The sequence below is a fragment of the Micromesistius poutassou genome, assembly GCF_964030765.1.
Source record: "Micromesistius poutassou genome assembly, chromosome: 1".
NCBI lineage: Eukaryota > Metazoa > Chordata > Actinopteri > Gadiformes > Gadidae > Micromesistius > Micromesistius poutassou.
This window is the reverse complement of record NC_140271.1, coordinates 2,153,973-2,173,972: the sequence shown is the minus strand read 5'-3', so window position 1 is coordinate 2,173,972 and position 20,000 is coordinate 2,153,973. Positions and strand designations below refer to the sequence as shown.

At 46.9% G+C, this 20,000-nt stretch overlaps 1 protein-coding gene across 1 annotated transcript in view; it reads left to right on the top strand.

Moving 5' to 3' along the window:
* Positions 1 to 20,000, top strand: part of znf385c (zinc finger protein 385C) — a gene marked incomplete at its 5' end in the record, with an annotated part of 81,706 nt that overhangs the window by 41,696 nt on the left and 20,010 nt on the right. Inside the window, one exon of the mRNA XM_084488471.1 lies at positions 15,290 to 15,432. Coding sequence (XP_084344597.1) covers positions 15,290 to 15,432 — 143 coding nt within the window. The remainder of the gene's footprint in view (positions 1 to 15,289; positions 15,433 to 20,000) is intronic.

The following is a 20,000-nucleotide window of genomic DNA, read 5'->3' as shown; positions in this document are numbered from 1 at the left end:
ATTATTATTATTTACCTGCCATTGGAGTCTATGGCAGCCCATAGAACCCCATGGTAAAAAGTTGTGAAATTTGGCACACTGATTCAGGACAGTCCCATAAGCCCTCACAGCAAATTTGAGGTCGCTAGCCCATGAGCTCTAGCGCCACCAACAGTTCAAATATTATTTTCATTCAATGGGAGTCTATGGCAGCCCATAGAACCCAATGGCAAAAGGTTGTGAAATTTGGCACAGTGATTCAGGACAGTCCCATAAGCCCTCACAGCAAATTTGAAGTCGCTAGCCCATGAGCTCTAGCGCCACCAACAGGTCAAAGTTGGACATGCATTCATGTTTATAACTTTTGACACATTCAACCAATATTAACAAACAAGGCATCATTGGAATCCTTGGGCCAAGCCGAGTTCAACGCACCCTATGACGTCATATTGCGTCATGATAAATTGTCCGCCATCTTGGTTTATGTCAAAAACCTTCTAAATGTTTCACACATCACACATTTTGTCCAATCATCTCCAAACTTGGCACATATGTTGCTCAGACCATGCCTCACAAAACTTATACACAGAATCTTCAAATTCAAAACCGTTTGGCCGCAACAGCCAATCAAATTTGACCACAAAGCCGCCAAACAGCAAGTAAGCCTGTTTCTCAGCAGCCCTTTGACATATCATAACCAAACTTGGTAGTTTATGTTTTAATTTTGTTTAATTAGTTTATCAGCTTGACTCCCTCAACACTGCTCGCAGTTTTAATTCTAATTGATTTTGCTGTAAGTATACTGCTGCATTTTTTTATTCACACCCCATCCCCTCCACTCCACTTTGTATTTCCCCCTTTGGTTCAATGCCAATGTAAAGCTGTGGAGCTCACCGTCGTGGAGAATTAAAAGTGATTCTGGCTTTTGATCGTGAAGCTTCCGGCCAACAGAGAGAGTAGACCAGGAGTTGTATTTCGCTCCCCTCTCCTCCTCCTCCTTCTCCTTCATCCTCCTCCTTCCTATCCTGCTGAGGCTCCCTTGCCCTCCCCCCCCCCCCCCCCCCTCCTCTCCCCAGCCTCCCCATCCTGTCACCGCTCCTCCCAGGTGCCTCAGCCCCGGGCCGCTGAGGTCATGCACCTGTCGCCCTCTGTAAACAGGAAATGAATAATTCAGGTGTGTGGCAGGCACGACTGCAACAGCTGATGCCCCCCCCCCCACACACACACACACACACCATCCCCCCAGCCGCCCACCAACACGATACTACCCCCTTCCTAGATTAGCAAAGACTCCTCCCAAGGATGCACGCGGTCATCTTCTATTGGACTCCTGCTAACGAGAGAAATTAGAAACTCTGACCTCAGTGGATGGAAGTCGGGAAGCCTGCGATGACGGGCACTGCCCTGATGCAGGAAGCGTGCTGGATCAGGACTAAACACAGGACTAAAAGGGTTGATCCTGGGACATTCCGAGCAGAAAACCATTCCCTTCTCTCATTTACATTACATACAGGGTCAGTGTGATCTAGTAGACACTCTTATCCAAGTGACTCGCAAGTAAGGCTGAGCACTTTAAAAGCATACAATCAAAATTGGAATAGCTACAAATAAAGTGCAGTTGAGGAAAACAACGGAGCACAGTACAGGGAGAGCAGGTTTTTGTGTGGATTTGTATTTGCGCATAATAGCTTCATCTCTGAGATGCCAAATACATCTCAACAAAGTGTCTTCTGAATGCAACAAAAACAACAGTACACATTTCACTGCAACAGTCGTGAACTCTGCATCCCCTCTCCTTCTCCCGGTGCCCTCCTCTCCCATTCCCCATCCATATACCCTCTCCTTCCCCCCTCCCCATACACTCGCTCCCCCTAATCTCCAAAGAGAGAGTATTGCTGTGGTGAGCTGACCTGGAGCTAGATCGCGCGGTTGCACGTGCGAGCAATAGGAGCACGCTGAGGGGTTGGATGGATGGATAACAAACCAGGGCTGCTGACTTGCTTTGGAGGAGCAATTTCATTTTTCTTTATCAACTCCCTCCATTCCGACCCTGCTTTCCTGGGGTTAGCAGGACGCGCAATCAGCCCGCCCACCACGGCGACGGCGAAGGGGATCGCTACCGGGTCCAGTGATGCATCAGCCTCCACGAGACCCCCTCTTTCTTTCTCTCCCCTCCATTTAACCCCCGAGCCCCCTCAGCCCATGCCTCCAGGCTCCTCTCTCCACTCCCCGACCACTGAAGTCTTGCAGCTGGCCCGTAGGGGGACGGGGACGGGGGGGGGGGGGGGGGGACGGGGGACACAGGGGTTGTAACACACACTCGCACAACAGCTGCTGAAGCTGTGATAAGAATCCTTATCCACCACAGTCCCCCGCCACTCTGCATCCAGCCACAGCGACAGAGCCATAGAGCCGAGGTTGGAGCAATGGGGGTACTACAACGCTATCGTGGATGGCAACGCGTGGATTGGTTTTTCAAACCCACCGTCATGTTTGTATGACACATAAAAAATTAAAATAAAAAGCGATAACAGCTGTTAGCTGGTTGTCAAGGCAATCGTTTTTGTTCTCCGTCACCGCTGCGGTCGCTCGGTAAACGATGCCATGGGTTTTTTTGTTTTGTTTTGTTGTCTTCTTGTGACATGAGACATCACTGCACCGGCACTCTTGAGTGAAGGAGAGGAAGGAAAGACGGCAACAAAGAGGCTGTGATGGCTCCTAGCTAAACACCCCCCCCCCCCCCCCCCCCCCCCAAAGCCCTGGTCCCTAAAGGTTCCTGTTCTCGCAGCTGTTTCCCCTCAGAGATGACTGATGCATGGACTGCCTCCTCCGTGCTCTCGGTCCCTCCGAATCGCTCATCATTCAGAGGCTGATTGTCAGCTGATGCAGCTCCGAGAGGCCTGCTGCTTGGCAGAGGATGACTCCCTTTTTAATAGCAGGTGGTAAAACTTGGATGTGATAAAATCATAAATACTCTCTACTCTCTCTCTCTCTCTCTCTCTCTCTCTGTCTCTCTCTCTCTCTCTCTCTCTCACTTTCTCTAGCGGTCTCACACTTGCTTGCTCAGTCACTCGCTAACACTCTCAAACACACACACACACACACACACACACACACACATAAATAATGGTTGGAACAGAAAAGAGCAGGGGCATGAAAAAGAGAGAAATGTCAGGCCGTAGGCTCTTAGTAAGTGTTTTTTGTTATCGCCGTTTTAAATGAGCACAACAAATATTACGCTACATTTCTTGGAAAGGGATGCATACATTAGACACATTACAGTGACAGGTGGAACGCCTGGGTCTGACATCTGCTTTCATTTCATTCAGTTACTATAGAAGCAGTTAGCCAGCCCTTTGTACACGCATTCAGTATGCATTTGAATATACAGTCACTGTGATATTCAAGCGCGTATGTATGTGAAACATACACGAGACTGCTTTGCCTGCCAACCATTTAGCCAGGCGTCCTTTCACCTTAGTTTAATGGCATGCACTGTAACGAGCTGAGGAAAATCAGGCCGACATAATGAAACCGCAAGGTATTTCTCCGAAAGCGGGTGAATTATGTCCCCCAGATGTGCGTTTGTAGATTAATCTCCCCTCTCACCAGCAATAATTCTTCGAATGACGTTGAAGTATGAGGCTGATTTGAAACAATTACCATTCAGGTTGGAACCTGAAGTACCTCATTCATTTCCCAAGGCCAGACCAGTGATTGATTGCACCAAATCATTTTATATAAAAAAAAAACGATACTAGTGGGAATCGTTTTTTTTTATCATTAATTAATCCTAACCATGTATTTTAATACCGTGTCTTCAATTTCGGGATATGGCTGTAGATGTTAAACCCATCCAAGTCTTTGGGTGGTTCCTTGTATCGATCTGAGTTGGTTGCATAATCTTGACTGAAGGCTGTAGGGAGAGTGAGTTATTTGTGTTTTAGATTTAGCTCACGCCCGTGGACTGAATAGTACTTGGATGGTTTTGAGATAAATGGCTCAACGTGTTTGATTGTCGGTTACTGATTTATTGTTGACCTCGCATTCGTCCGCAAGGAATCACAGCTTTCAGAGACATGATTATGATGGTGGATCCAACCACTGACTGCTCACTCTCTCTGCGTCAATGTAAGTAGCTGTGTTTATAATAAAGTGTTAAAGTCCCGCTTATATAAAGTGTATCACTGTTTATATATCATTTATATGGCTTTGACTCCAAAATCTGCAGATTTTTTTTCTCCATCCAGTTTCACCCCTACTGTACTTTTTTTTTGTAAGGGAGCCATTACACCCCTAATCACCACTGTGTGGAACCTCCCAGCTGGAGGCGCTTGAGTGCTGCCATTGCATTTTATACGCAATACACCCTAACATCTGCATGATGTCCCTCTTTTGTTGCGTTCCAACTTTGCAGACACGTGCATTTCCAATAAACGATATCTGCGAAAACACATCCGACTCCGAGCCTACAGCGAAGACTTTATTGCTTGTTTCTCAGCAGTCGTAGCAGCGGCAAGAATTTCGGTTCGGGGCGTTTTAATTGGATCGCCACATACAACCAGGAGTGGAATTCAAATGAGACGTGTTAATAGAAAAGTCGAAAACAAAGGACATGAAAACGACGAGCACGACAGAGCAAGGAATTAAAAGTCTTGGTGGTTTAAAGGAAAGTGACACAGCTGGAATAGAGGCAACCAGCAGATGAATGCTAGCTAGGGGGTCATTGGCAAAACTAGGTAGCTAAGAAGAGTTATTTTGCATAACAATACATTTTTTTTGTTTCATCTCCTCCTGTGAGTAAATGAGAGGGCTTGGTGCTTGCATAAATAAAGGGGAATGTTCATGCTAGAATACACTGTGGATATTGTCCCCTATTTAAACAATTCATCCCGTGTAACGTCGTCACCTCTGCTGTTCTTGCACAGTTCACATCGTTCAGAGGAAGTTAAGGAGATGTGTTAATTTTTAATGTTTATTGCATGCGCAGATCAAAAGGAACGTATTTTTCTGGTCTCCTGTGTGCTATAATAATGGTTTGGATTATGTCTACGTTCTGTGAGATTGCTCTGGGACGTCGGCAACACTGATCCTGCCAATTCTGCAGATAAAATGATCAGGCAAATTTTGTCGCTCACTTATTTCTCCCCCCACAGCTGATCCTCTCTTCCCGTGCGAGCCAACCCGGGCCGCTAGCCCACCATGCTAATCAGATTATAATGAGCAATCAAAGTTAGCAACTCTGGTGCTCTGTAAACTTGATATTTATGAAAGTTATTAACATTTTCACCTGGTCTGTATCACTTTTAATATCTCTCTAATACAACACATTGCTAACCCCAATCATTCTCATGAAAGAAATTGTGACCCTGTCACATTTCTAAAGTCATCTTTACTTTCCGGGTTAAATTGGTGGATATTTGACATTAATGGTTTTATATTTAGCTTAGCCTAAATGTATGTATTGTAGTCCTTACTCCTAAATTGGTTCCTCTACCTTTCTACCTGACCTCATTTTTATCTGATTAATGAGGTCACACCTGTTCACTGTCATGAGGGTAAAAGGGCAACACATGGTCATTAATCTATTGACATATCCAATCAGAGCAGCTTCTGCCCCAAGACTGAACGGAAATTCCCATCATCACGACAATGTGTGATGTGAACTGGGTACTGTAAAATAGAGGATGAAGACGATTACATTTTTGAAAGGGACACACAAACACATTATTCTGGTCAGTGATTTCTGAGTTCTTTTTGTTCAGGGGTGTAGCAAGTGTAGCACTGTTGCACCACTCGTTGTCAGCCTGCTTCCCCTCCCCTCCCCTCCCCCCCCCCACTCTCACCCCATCCCTCCCTCCACTCGTTCAGGTGCTCAGGTGCAGTAATATCCCAAATTAGTCGGGTTACCCCCGGTAACACCACATGGCAAAGGGCGGGGAAAAAAAAAAATGAAATCTAGGTTATGGCCACAGACGGATGTGTTCAATGTGTTCTACCCTGCCCTCTGATCATTTTTTAAGGGTTTTCAAAACTTTACCCCCATATTGTCGCGGCTAATTTAGGAATAACTGGAGGCTCTAGCGCGACAGATGTCGCTATCTTTCAAAACCAATGGGAGGCCGATGAGGGGAAAAAAAAGTTCAGGCTACTTATTAAGGATCCCAAGCCTCGGGCTCTGACAGAAAGTACGCGCACACGCACGCACGCACGCACACACACACACAGGGTCTTTTTTTATGTTTGATCACGCCGTCACGCTCATGGATACAGAGCTCTGAAACGGGGATCTGCATAGAGGGACGCGGTACGCCAGCTCCCTGTCGTAAGACTTAAAGCAACCTCTGTCTTCTCCCTCCATCTATCTCTCTGTCCCAGACTCCCGACCCACCCTGTGCCCCGGCTGTCTCTCGTGGCCTCATGCAGAGTGTGTGCGTGTGTGTGTGTGTGTGTGTATGTGTGTGTGTGTGTGTGTATTGGGGGGTGTTGAAGGATGGTGGGAGTGGTGGAGACAGCAGGGCGTGTGTGTGTGTGTGTGTCTGTCTGTGTGTGTGTGTGTGTGTGTGTGTGTGTGTGTGTGTTGGGGGGGGGGTGGGGTGGGCGGGGGTAGGGGAGGGCTGAGCAATTTGTTCGTGGATGGCTGGGGGCTGATGGTCTCTGCTTGACAGATGGGCCTTGGCTCTTCTCAGGTTTGGGGGGGAGGGGGGTGGGGGGGGGAGGGTTATGGCGGCTGACAGAACTCATTATAGAGGAGGGGGGGTGAACGTTGTGTCGTCTCGGCTTGCTGGCCCTGGCAACGCGGTACTTCCGCCGACGAGTACCCCCGCTTGAAATTGTTGATTCTGGGGGTCAGAGGTTAAGTGATCCAGTTCTAATACCTTTTTTGGGGGAGTTCATATTTGCATGGAATTATTTATTACATGCTATAGCCCTGTTTAATTACAACAATATATGTGTATATTTAATACATTATATATATTGAATATATATTATAGATATTACATTTTATATGGTTAGATGCTTGTAATAATAAAAAATATATTGACCTATTTTTCCTGGCCCTATTCCAACTCTGACAACTGAATTGACTTTTTTTTTTCGCCTTACCCTTGTGGTTTATCAATCTCTGAAGCCTATATCATAATTGAATGCACGTCGGCGCCTTTGTGATAAGGTAACTGGCACTGCTGAGGCCAGCGGCCTTGCGTATTGATTTTATGTAACCTGCTGTGTCAGTTTATATTTTATTCATAGTCTTCTGATTTAGGTGCACACCTTTTGTCCACACAGTGACGGACGTTAGCTGAGCTCTGATCTTCCTCCAAATCCACTCCTGTCCCTTGTTTGGATGAGTAATGGCTCTGTGTACCGCCGTAAGCAAGTCAAATATTTCCCACTGTCCTAGCGCTAATCCCTCGCCACTCAATCCTTTTCCCGATCAGTGTTTCCATCATTGCTCGTTCTGTTAATGGAGAGCCATGTGATGACCACAAGTGGCATGCATCTCTGTATGTCTGCGACCCAAGTACAGTTGGCAGAGACGTAGATGGATCAAGCCTGTTTAATTTCTTTATTTTAAGTTATGCACTCTCTCTCTCTCTCTCTGTATCTGTCCCTCCCTCTTTCCCTCGCTCTCTCTCTCCCTCTCTCTTCTAAAGACAGGTGCATTTCCGCGTGCACTTCGCACCATGTTGTTAGTCACCTGTGTAATCAGACTGCGTTAAGCATGCTATTTCCACCCATCATTTCCACCGAGAGAAGGAAGACGGAGGAGAGAGACAAACGCTTGATTGCGTCGGACGGAATACTGACAAGGGCCCAGACGCTGTGAAGGAATCTTTAAGAAGATCCTCATTCGTCAGCCTCCCCCGTGGGATTATCGACTGATTACCTCATCTGGATTTTCTTTTTTTTTTACACCTCGTCCCTCCCTTGTCAAGAGTCTGACGGAGACCCTGACGGAGGGGGCGACGGGGGGAATGCAGCGGTGTGTACATAACAAGGCGAACTGCAACTGTCATCAAAGACGGACGGCTTGTGCCAACCCCCGCGCCGACGGGCCTTATGCATACATGTATATGTGCTGTGTCTACCGTATCTTGCCCACGGTACGCTTGCCGCTTTCGCCGTCAGGGCAAAAATGAAAACCGTCACATGTGGGATTCGTTGTCATCAACTTACACACTCCGGTACACACAGGGGGCGACGCAGCCCACGCCGCGCTCAGAACTGACCCAGAAAGAGATTTTTCTCAGACTGAATATACGCACGGTGAGGTGGAGAGACGGATGGAATTGTATTAAATAGAAACAATTTTAATGTATTTATATATTTTTTTCCGAGGATGAAGTCGGGCAAAAACAAACCCTCCATTACTCCATTACTTACTTTCTTCGAAAGGCTGGGACTATGCATCCATACACTGTACAATGACCCGTGATGAGATTGGGTTTGAAACAAAGCCATGTCTCATTGTGACCACCACGGCCTGTATAGAAACCTATTGGGGGTTGGGTGGGGGTAATTTAAATTGCTTCATTATCTCTGGGTACTGTTGCTGCTAATCAAATCCTACCCCTTTTTTAAACTCAGATTTGCAGAAAATCGCTACAGTTGAAAGGCAGAGGTAGCGGTCTTTAATTAGAACTGATAGCAGCTAATGTTGTGTCCATGCTGTAATGATTCCCATTAAAGTACCTCCTCGTGCCGTCGAATCAAGCCAGATATAATAGGCTATTAGGCCCGCTTTTGTCTCTGAATGCTTTCTCTTTTGGTTTACCTCTGCCTCCATACAGTACCTTCCCCCTTTCGTCTTTCTGGCTTGCTCTCTCTGACTCTCTCTTGCTCTTTGTCTCTGTCTGTCTGTCTCTCTCTCTCTCTATCTCTCTCTCTCTCTCTCTCTCTCTCTCTCTCTCTCTCTCTCAACTTCTATCACCTTCTCTGGGGACAATTCTCAAACACCAAGTAGCCATGACGATGATACCATTTTTATTATTCTTCCAAAATAGACCTTCAAGTTCTGAGAGATTTTAAATATAGCTCTGAGCAGATTCATATTTCATTTTGGCCAAATGTAAATAGTATTTACCCATGATTATTATGTACTCCTGTTCAAGGGCTTCTGTTGTTGTGTATCTCCTATTTTAAAAGAAATCCAGCTTTCATATTTGTGTACAAGAGATTTTGAAGCTTTTTTCAGTATTTCATGCTGCTTGTCAAATCTGGTCCCATCAGCCTATGGTGTACTGTGAGGCTGGTGTGTGTGTGTGTGTGTGTGTGTGTGTGTGTGTGTGTGTGTGTGTGTGTGTGTGTGTGTGTGTGTGTGTGTGTGTGTGTGTGTGTGTGTGTGTGTGTGTGTGTGTGTGTGTGTGTGTGTGTGTGCCGGATCAGTGGTTCGGGAGGTCAGATAAAGCTGCGTGCCCGATGCACCATGAGTAAACATATCATGACTGTGTGCACATTTAGTGCACATGACCACAGAGGTTATGCAGACATTTGTTTTGTTTCAGTAATATCATTTAAATGTTATGTTTTTTGACGTACACTTTTGAATCCGCCACGACGCATGAGAAACACCACATGGCCCTGTTGTGTGTGTGTGTGTGTGTGTGTGTGGCCCGGCTGTGAAGTACTTTGGTCACGGTCCAGGACCCCGGCGACCTCCGCGGCCGCGCGTGCAGATAATCATTATCGCAGCATGATAATGAGATCAAAAGACTGACGTGGGAGGACCGCCTCACTACCGCAAACGGTGACGCCGCTGCATGCGGCCGCTGTGGAGGAGCTGTGACGGGACTGGAGAACACCGCCACCAAAAAACGCGGCTGAAACCAACCGCGCTATGCCAGCCAGCATGGCTGTGGACCGATCCCCAAAACAGATTTGGTTGTCATCTGTCTTGTGGCTTGACTGAACACGTTATACATCTTTTTTTAATCTGTCTATTAGTCTCTTGAGTGGCAACATGCCGATGGGAGGGACGCTGCATACGACGACAAGCAAGCAATGAACTCCGTTTGATTGGGTCTCTATTTTTCTATTTAGTCCGAGATTGGGTAATTACTCTGATATATTGATGGCAGGGTATGAGCTAAAGGAATGGATAAATAAATACATTCATCATTTAAAAGATTTATTAATATTTTACCTGACAAGTAAAATGTTAATGTGGTCATGTTTTGCCATGAAGACAGCAAACGCACATTAGCAGCAGGAAGACGAAGTCTATTTTAGAGTCTGAGATTGCGGTCGACGGTGGAGCTCTCATGTCAGCTGTCCCATTTACCTTTGCTTGCCATTTTTGAGCTATTAGATATTTTCCGCTTGCTCTGCAATACATCCATCAACCCAACATTTGCTTCCTTTTTTGACAAACAATAGATTGGCTGCACGCATTTAAAATGTAAAGCTCTAGTTAGAGTCCACACGTATCAAAGCTGATGCCCACACATACTAATGCACCACACACACACGCACACTTGCACGCACGCACACACACACACACACACTGCAAAACACAAAGCTATTTCTTTTTGTACTGCTTCAAGGCGTTCAAATAAAATCCCTGAAGTGTCCTCTTGCCAAATGCATGCTATCTTAAAAAGAAAGACAGGCTGTCAACATTGTTCTTCCTTTGATTGTTGTTATTATTTTACCTGTGACATTTAACCCTGATTGATGACTGATTTTTGATGGACCAAGTAGGAACAAACAAAACCTTAGCGGGGTTTTTTGTACACTTGAGCCCCAGGATATGAACAGTTAACGCAGGAGCGGCGGGGTGCAACAGCAACATTGTGTTGACATGAACATGGTAGACACGAACGTCGCTGGCAAGCGAAAGGGCAGAAACCCTCAGGACCCGAGTCAACCTCCCCAGAAGCCAGCCACGCTCTGCCAACCACTCTTGGAAATTACACAGGACCAGAAATAGAAGAGGCTGCTCTCTCTCTCTCTCTTTTCTCTTCCTCCTCCACATCAACAACCACGTCTCTGCCTTTTCTTCACTTCTCCTCTGCTTCAGAGGGTATTTTCTTTGTGATTTTCTTTTTTTTTTGCTAGAATCAAGGCTGAAGAATGGAGGAAGCGGCTTGGGTGGGGGGGATTGTGTGTGTGTGTGTGTGTGTGTGTGTGTGTGTGTGTGTGTGTGTGGGAAGAGGGGTGGGGGAAGTGGTGGAGGGAGGGGGGGGCGGTGGTCTATAATTTAAAAGTGAACGAGGTAATTTGTCACAAACAGTATAAGAGGGGAGCGGGAGCGATGACAAGGGGAATTACAGTAAGTCTTAAGCAGCGCCTACTTTGCCCGCAAGACAAACAAAAAAAGGCAAAGTAAGAGGCGGGGGGGGGGGGGGGGGGGGGGTGGGGGGGATGCTGTATTTGTTTAGGCCAACTGAAATCTGCCTTTCAGTTGAGTGAACGTTAGAAATAAATACAAACAGAGTAATATGGCTTATGTCTATCGAACACAAAAATATGTGCACAACACACACACACACTCACTCAAACACACACACACACACACACACACACACACACACACGCACACACACGTACACAGGAACACACATGGCTGAGTATATGGGATGTGACCGGGCGGTTGTGTAATCGGCGTCAGTGAGTCATGGCGGCCAGGAAATGTTGTGTTTGTCGGAGGTGGAGAGGAGCCTGAGGACACACACCACCGCCGTACACGGCCGTCTCTGTCGGCAAAGTCATCTGGGAGACAGGAGGAGGGGGAGGAGGAGGAGGAGGAAGAGCCGGAGGGAGGGGAAGGGGCGGCCATTTTGTTTTCAGGCCTTTCGCCTCAGCTTCCGTTGGGCGGTCTGGACTGACTTTGAGGTTCCAAAGTGACGCATGGAGGAATCTGAGGCAGACACGTCTAGTTTGGTCTGAGGAAACAGCCACAAAAAGTCTGTCGGTACATATGCAGACGAGACACACACACACGCACACACGCACACACGCACACACACGCACGCACGCACAGACATACACAGACACACACATACACACAGCTCACTGGGCGGAATGAGTTTCTCTGATAGAAAGAGGTTATTCATCGCTTCAGGGTACGCCATCCGTTCCCCTTGAACTCATGTAAACACACACCCACACACACACACACACACACTTTCACACATTGAGACTTAGTTATCCAAACATATACAGTTTGAAACGGTTATACAGGTACATGTAAGAAAGTCTAGACCTACAACACCCAATTTAGTGTTGTTGGTGTGCTTCTTATATGTCAGGCACGTCCATGCGTGTATGTCACATAGGTAAAGGTGTGTGTTCACGTGGCTGTGAGCACTCACTCTGTGTCCTCTAGGGGCTGTTTGTCTTCACAGTCACGTAGGCAGGTGTGCGTGTATGTATGGGATTGCTCATGTGTGTGTGTGATAGATGGATATCCCGCACGCACACACACACACACACACACACACACACACACAAGCCCAAGCCCTCAACTCCCCTCTTCCTCCTCCTCCTCATCCTCATCCTCATCCTCCTCCTCCTCCTCCTCTCCTGTGGTTGCTGGTGCGTGCATGTGTGTGATATCCGTATATCACTCACACACACACACACGCACACACACACAATCCTCACATCACTCCCTTCCTGCTCCTTCCTCATCCATCTCCTCCTCCTCCTCCACCTCTTCCATCTTGCGGTGGCTGGCTGTGGTGTTCAAGGGTGTGTTGACTTGGTAGCCTTATCGCCCAGAGAGACAAACAGACCCAGCAGCAGAGTTAATAAGCTGCCTGGGGAGCCCTGGAAAAGGTGGGTAAGCTTGATCAGCTGATAACTGCCCAGGATTCCTCTCCACTCCGCCACACTTCGGCCTGCATGCTTATAGAATAGATTCATAACACAATGTATTATGAATGGATTGTAAAAACTGTTCATTTGTTGGCCCGTGTGTGTGTGCGTGTGTGTGTGTGTGTGTGTGTGTGTGTGTGCGTGTGTGTGTGTGTGTGTGTGTGTGTGTGCGTTTGTGTGGATATGCATATATATTCGTGCTTATGATACAAAGAAAGAGAGCGAGAGAGAGATTATGTGAGGCTGTGAGAAGAGAGACAGGGAAAGTGACAGAGAGACAGGGACAGAGGGAGAGCGGAAATGGGAAAGAGACGTGGCGACAAAGACTGAGAGAGCGGAAATGGGATAGGGCCAGAGAAAGAGAGACGTAGAGACAAATAGAGAGAGACAGAGAGAGAGATAAAGAGAGCTGTGTGCTGAATGTATGCGGCCCACGTTGTGGGCTGTGCCCGGTCTGCGCTGCGTCTCTCTGGGTGTCAGACAGCAGTGGCGGGCCCACGCAGGGTGGAGGCCCAGCAGTGTTTAGCACATGTCTGGAGCCCGGGGGCCCCTCTCTGTCTCTGGCCCCATAGGGCCCGATGCTACAGCGGAAAACAGACACTCCGGTCGTGATGAATGCCAGTTTAGCTATATTGAGAAAAGACACCACTGAGGAATGTTCTGTATAACACAGAGCTGACGCTCATGGTTAGAATGATTCATTGTTTGTTATTTAGCCACATTGGCAGGTACATTTAATTTAATTTATAAATTGCACGAATTGGGCCAATGTAAATTGAGGTGATTCATTTTTTAACCCCAACATTTAAACCAATTTAATTCCTTTACTTTACTTCCACTCCGTAACCTCTATTATTTTATTATTGAAACGGAAAATTACTCCCAAAAAAAGTAGGCAACGCGAACTCCCTGACATTTGAATCTTAATTGCTTGTGAGCCCTGTATACATTATAATTATTTTTGTTACAAATATATGTTGCATGATATAACGTAACAGTGATATCCTTATCAAAAAAAAAGAATAGAAATAAAATCCAGTAAACATAAAAACAAGCCATTCTTGGTAGCGATGGGTCCACTTAACCCATCCACAGCCTGCCCCCCCGTGTGGCCGGGGCTCCTGGACTGTATTATGTTCTGTTGTCCACCGCGGGCGCCTTCAGGGGGGATCTTCCGCGATCGATACAATTCTCTTTCACTTTCCCTCTATTATTTACCCAGCAAAGGGCTGGGACATCTCGTCCGCCGTTGCCTGAGATTTGTGGCCGTGATAGCCGGGTGACAATAAAGCTAATCAAGTGTTTTTATCGTTTCTCGTCCCGCCAAAGTGCAAGTTGTCCCCGTCTGCCAGATGTATGCTATAGGAGTGTCTGCCGTCAACGCCTAAATTCTTACACATGTGTATAGTGTGTGTTTGTGTGTGTGTGTGTGTGTGTGTGTGTGGGTGTACGTGTGTGTATGTGTGTTTGCATTAAGATGTTTTTTTGTTGGTTAAGACAATCTCTATATCAAGGGTAACGTTGGGGTGGTCATGGCGACCCAGAGATGACGCTGGTGATTGATCCTGGTGCAGGGAGCGGAGGCGGGGTACTATGGACCACCACGGCCCCTCTGACACTCAGCCAGGCAGAAAATTAGAAATCTTTTCATCCCCCGGTCCATTTGAAATCCGATATCTCACATCTTCCTTTCACACAGCCACTCGTCTCTCAGCCAATAAATCTAAAATTAAATGATGTGTGGGTACGTGAGTGTGAATGTGTGTGTGTGTGTGTGTGCGTGTGTGCGTGTGTGTGTGTGTGTGTGTGTGTGCATGAGGGCCAGGTGTGCATTGTGAAGGATTATCTTTGTGGTAGGGCTGATGGTGTGCTCAGCGGGGTCACCAGTGAGTCTGGTTATGTACACACACACACACACACACACACACACACACACACACACACACAGTACCTTATTTTATTATTGTTCCTGGGAATTGACTCACCTCAGTAGACCCCCACACACACACACACACACACACACACGCACACATAGACAGACCTGCACACCCTGACAGGCGCACCAAACCGAGTTATTTCTAGACAGACAGTGTTTATAGGCGTTCTTTTTACAGTGATATAGATTGATCAGAGTCAAGCTCCGCCCGCTCCACCCCCTGCTCACTGAGCCACTCTGCACCTGCTCTGTCTGACCTCTGCCCCGCGCGTCCCCACCCCCATCAGACCCTCCGCCCTGACCACCTCCACCACCAGCACCGCCGACGCACTGGCACGACTTTCCGCGCCGACTCCCGGACAGCGTCCGCCCCTCCGTCACCTCCACCTCGGTGACCGCGTGAACCCAATAATAATCAGCATGTTTAAACCCGCGACGACCGGACGACGACCGTAACCCTTGTTACTCGGTGCATGTAACCGTACCGAAGGTTGACCGAAATCCCTGTCATCTCTCTCTCTCTCTCTCTCTCTCTCTCTCTCTCTCCCCCAGGTACCACGGCCCAGGCCAGCCCTCTCCTGGCCTCCCTGCCCGTCCCAGGGCGGGCCCTGCAGCCACACCTGGACCTCAAGCACTTCCTGCCGTTCCGACTCAACGGCTCCTCGCCCCTCAGCCTCTTCCCCAACTTCAACACGGTGAGTCCGTCCGGTCGCCGTGAGTCCGTCCGGTCGCCTCGCACCGAGGTGTGGCCCCCGGATCTCAACACGAAAGAGAAGTGTTAACGTACGTTTAGATATGCGTCATGAATCTAAATCATCTTGTTTTGGTATTGAAATCAAGTTGACATTTAAATGTCATGTTTTGACACCTGATCTACTAAAAAAAACACTCATTAAGTTTATTATATAACTGTAGCTGTCCTGTCAGCTGTATTTTGTAGAAATGGATGCTGAGTTTGTCTTTAGTTTTATTCATCCTGAATCACTTCTATGCCATATTTTCCACATATGTATGATCGTTATAGCTGGTTACTGAGGTCAGGCTCCCAGCACAGCCAGTCTCCTGCTCTCTGATCTTCACAGCCAACCATTTGAATCTCATACTTTCTTCTCTTTTTGTTGAATAAACTGCGTGGTTTCAGCAGAAAAGCCTACCTGGCTCCTTTGCTCAGCGTCTGGAATGAAAAGATTTCCTTTGATCCTTTACTTACTCACACAGCAGAACTCCTCCATTGTTGGAGTGTGTGTGTGTGTGTGTGTGTGTGTGTGTGTGTGTGTGTGTGTGTGTGTGTGTGTGTGTGTGTGTGTGTGTGTGTGTGTGTGTGTGTGTGTGTGTGAGAGAGATAGAGAATGAGAGGGGGAGCCTGTTTGATTCTTTGATCATTCTTACACAGTGTGTGTGTGTGTGTGTGTATTTCTGTGCATTCTTCAATGCGTGTGTATGTGTGAGTGTGCATGCCTCAATATGTGTATGTACGTGTGTGTTGGTGTGTGCATGTGTCGTGTGTATGTGTGTGTGTGTTTATGGGTGTGTTTGTGTACACCATCGTGTGTGTTCGTGAGTGCCATAGTGTCATGGTGTGTTTGGCTTCACACCCGCTCTCTGTAAAGCTATCTCAAGTCCCTTTTTCTGTAAATGAAACATAAGCCATCACACTCCAGCCATAAAAAAGATAACACCTTTCAAACAGAGCTTACGGGAGAGAGACAGAGAGTGAGACAGAGAGAGAGAAAGAGCGCACGACAGAGCGAAAGAGAGCAAAATAGAGAAAGAGAGAGAAATAGAGAAAGAGAGAGAGAGATCTCAGTACCTAAACTATATATATATATATATATATCAGTGGAGGCTTCTCCAGTGAGGAGAGGGAGGAAGATCCTCCTTAACATTGTTGAGAATTGTTGTTTGTTTCCCTGGGTAAAGGGATATTAGCACCCCCTATCGCCTATTGAATATTACTCCGGGGAGGACGTTCCTCCCTCAGCCTCCATTGACTCCCATTCATTTCTCGGGAACTACTGGCGGCCGGTGGATAACATGGGGGTCAATGGGAGCGAGGAGGAAAGTCCTCCTCTGAGTGGGTGGGACTAGCTAAGGGTTCTGAATCGCGTCAACGTCTATTCACGAATAGGCTGGAGCCCTGGCTGCGCTATGAACCAATGAGCAGGAGCCCTGGCTGTGGAGCAGCCCAGAGGGAGGGTTTATCCCCTCAAGTCTCTAGGCTATGAGAACCAACGAACCCGCTTGTATGCCTCGTTTCCACCGAGCGGTGCGCTACTGTTCGTTGCGTTACAGTGTGGCTCTGTTCGATTATATTGGCGTTTCCACCGAGCGGTGCTGTTCGGTTCGCTTATATTGGCGTTTCCACCACCAAAAGTCAGCCGAAATAAACGCACTGAGTCTACCTATTTTTCGGTACCTCACCGTTGGGTTACCAAGCTGTCTAAAAGGGTGGCGAAAACGTGGAGTTACACTCACCGTTATTCTGAAATCACTGAAAATCACAAAAAATATCCCGTTTGGTATGACCAGGTCACTGATGTCTTTGCAACACAAACAGCAAGGAGGATTGACTTGATCTATAAGAGAAGTCCCTCAATCTTCTTTGGCTTAACACCATGACCAACATTCTGAAACATCCACTAACATCCACATTTGCCTCAAACAATGTTAGGCTTACAGCCCATGTTAATAGTTGTGAAATTATGTTCTTGTTGTTCTTTTAATTGTTTGTTACTCTGACCGTTCTGTTTAATATTGTGGAAAGGATGTTAGTGAATGATTCAGAGCATGATGCATTTTAAATGGCATCACTTTTCTTGTGTCTTCATTTTTCTTAAAACAATTGTAGCTGAAAATAAACATAGCCAAATTACAACCAATAGCTTCAGTCATTGAGGGCAAAAATAGGCCCAATGATAGGCCCATATTTTTTTATTTGGTTTTACAAATCAAGAGTAGGCCTGATTTGACTAATTGGCTTTGCATCCTTTCCTTCTGCCCTTGTAGTCCAAGACATGCTGCCCACCAGCTTTCAAAGTACAATGCTGCAACTGGTGAATTTGTATCAATTTTATTCACATAATTATCCCTCCCTGTTATTTTGTAGTTCACCAAAACACCCTGAAACAACTCGATTCTCACATACTTATGCCACCATACACCACTAACAGTGCAAGCAGGCCAATGGCAACCAAGCACGCAGTCCTTCCTCCCTCACTTTAAAAACCACCAGCCGCCACTGATATATATAACACGACACAATAAAACCAGACAAGTCAATCAATGAAAGTAATGTACTTGTCTGTTTGTGTCTGTGTTTGTGTGGACTGGCGGTGGTGTGTTTACATGCATCTGCGTGTGTGCATGTGCAAGAGAGAGAGAGAAAGGGAGAGAGAGAGAGCAAAGGGGAAAGCAGTCGTTTCTTCCACAGTATTGCCAGTCGTGGGTTTCCTAGCGACCACGAAACGGCACACTCAGAGGGCATTATTTTAACCAGTCCCTAGCTCTATGTCGGGTCTGTCAGTCCATGGACAGACGGGCAGATGTTGATATCGTTCCAAGGAATGGGGTCCTTTGCTTTCAAACATTTTCAAAGATTTGCCTTGACATGGACTTGTGTGTGGTACGTTGGTACGTGTCAAGCACCCTGGCCACTGCACCATCCTGCCCCCCCCCCCCCCCCCCCCCTCCACCCATAAAACATCCATGACGTCCAGAACCACAACAAGTGTACAAACTGATTGTTGGTCTAGGAAGGAAATGAATAATCAGAATACCAGCAGTGGTATTCTCACCAGGGTGCCTGACTCAGTCTCTGCACTGATGTCTTTTCTCTGGGGCTAGCAGCTGGTGTTGTTGTTTTGTTCGCACAGAATCAGAGTATAGCCATTATTTGATCATGTCAAAAAGTCTTCTTTCAAGGCAGTGGTGGGGGAGCTGGAAAAGAGAGTAACCTCACCTTCTCTGCCTGGCATGGGGGCCCATGGGAGATGGCCTATATGCAGGCTGACCTGTACCATGGAATCAAGCAAAAGGCAATATTTTATGAAAATGGTCAAAAATGGTCACACAATTAGTTTAGCCTTTGTATTTATTATTATAGGCCAAGGCCTTAAATAACGTAACCAGTTCTGTGTTACTATAAAAAACATAGATGATATTTAAAATCGCCCTTTGACCACGGCCACTAGGGGGTTCAGTGAGCACCCCAGAACAACCGCAAACTGTTATGTCCATAACTGGCGGACTGGCGTATAACTCTGGTAGGCTGCTGCTTGCTATCGTGGAACCATGGAAATGAGAGAACAATCAATATTGCCACAGATTGTGTGGGACTTTGTTAGCCTCCCCCACACAAACACATGGTCTATGCATTAATCACACGCTCCATCTTTCGATAGCCGGCCCCAGGTACTCCTTTCTCAATAAGGCTGCCGTTGCCCTTGACGCGTGCATGTTGAGGAGATGAATGCACCTGTCTCACACAGCTAAATGGCTTCCAGTCTCCCTGTTGTCCTTTTATACATACATAGCTCAATGCTCTCTCACTCTTACTCTCCCTTCGCTCTCTCTCTCTCTCTCTCTCTCTCTCTCTCTCTCTCTCTCTCTCTCTCTCTCTCTCTCTCTCTCTCTCTCCCGTGCTCTATCTCGCTCCCTTCCTCCCAGTCTATATTTGACCCTCTCTGTCTCCATCACTCCTCTTTGGTCCTTCTCCCACTCTCTGGCCATCCCTCACATCCGGCTCTCTTTAATTTTCCCTCCATCTTCTCCTCTTACTCCCCCCTGTGATCTGTCTCCATCTCCCCATTCTGTATTGTTTGTACACACTCTCTCATTACACTTTGTACATTTACATTGCCTTAGCACAAAAAGTAAAATAAGATATACAAATAAGATACACATTTGATATACTATATCTTTGTTTAAAAAAAAATCTGTAATCATTAAAAAAAAAAAAAGCTAGTGGTCGGGATAGGAGTAACTTAATCAATCTTTTCTATATTTCACTGCCAATTATCTCCCTCTTAACTCTCTCTCTTTCCCTCTCCCCACCCTCTTCCTCTCTTCCTCTCTCTCTCTCTCTCTCTCTCTCTCTCTCTCTCTCTCTCTCTCTCTCTCTCTCTCTCTCTCTCTCTCTCTCCCTCGCTCTCCTGTAACCCCATCCCAGGCCTGGCTGCCTGGCTCTGGACAGGCTGAGTGCGCAGCAGGACGACTGCTCCAGGTATATAAGAGGTGGAGAGGGCCAGACAATGGCCGCCTTTAT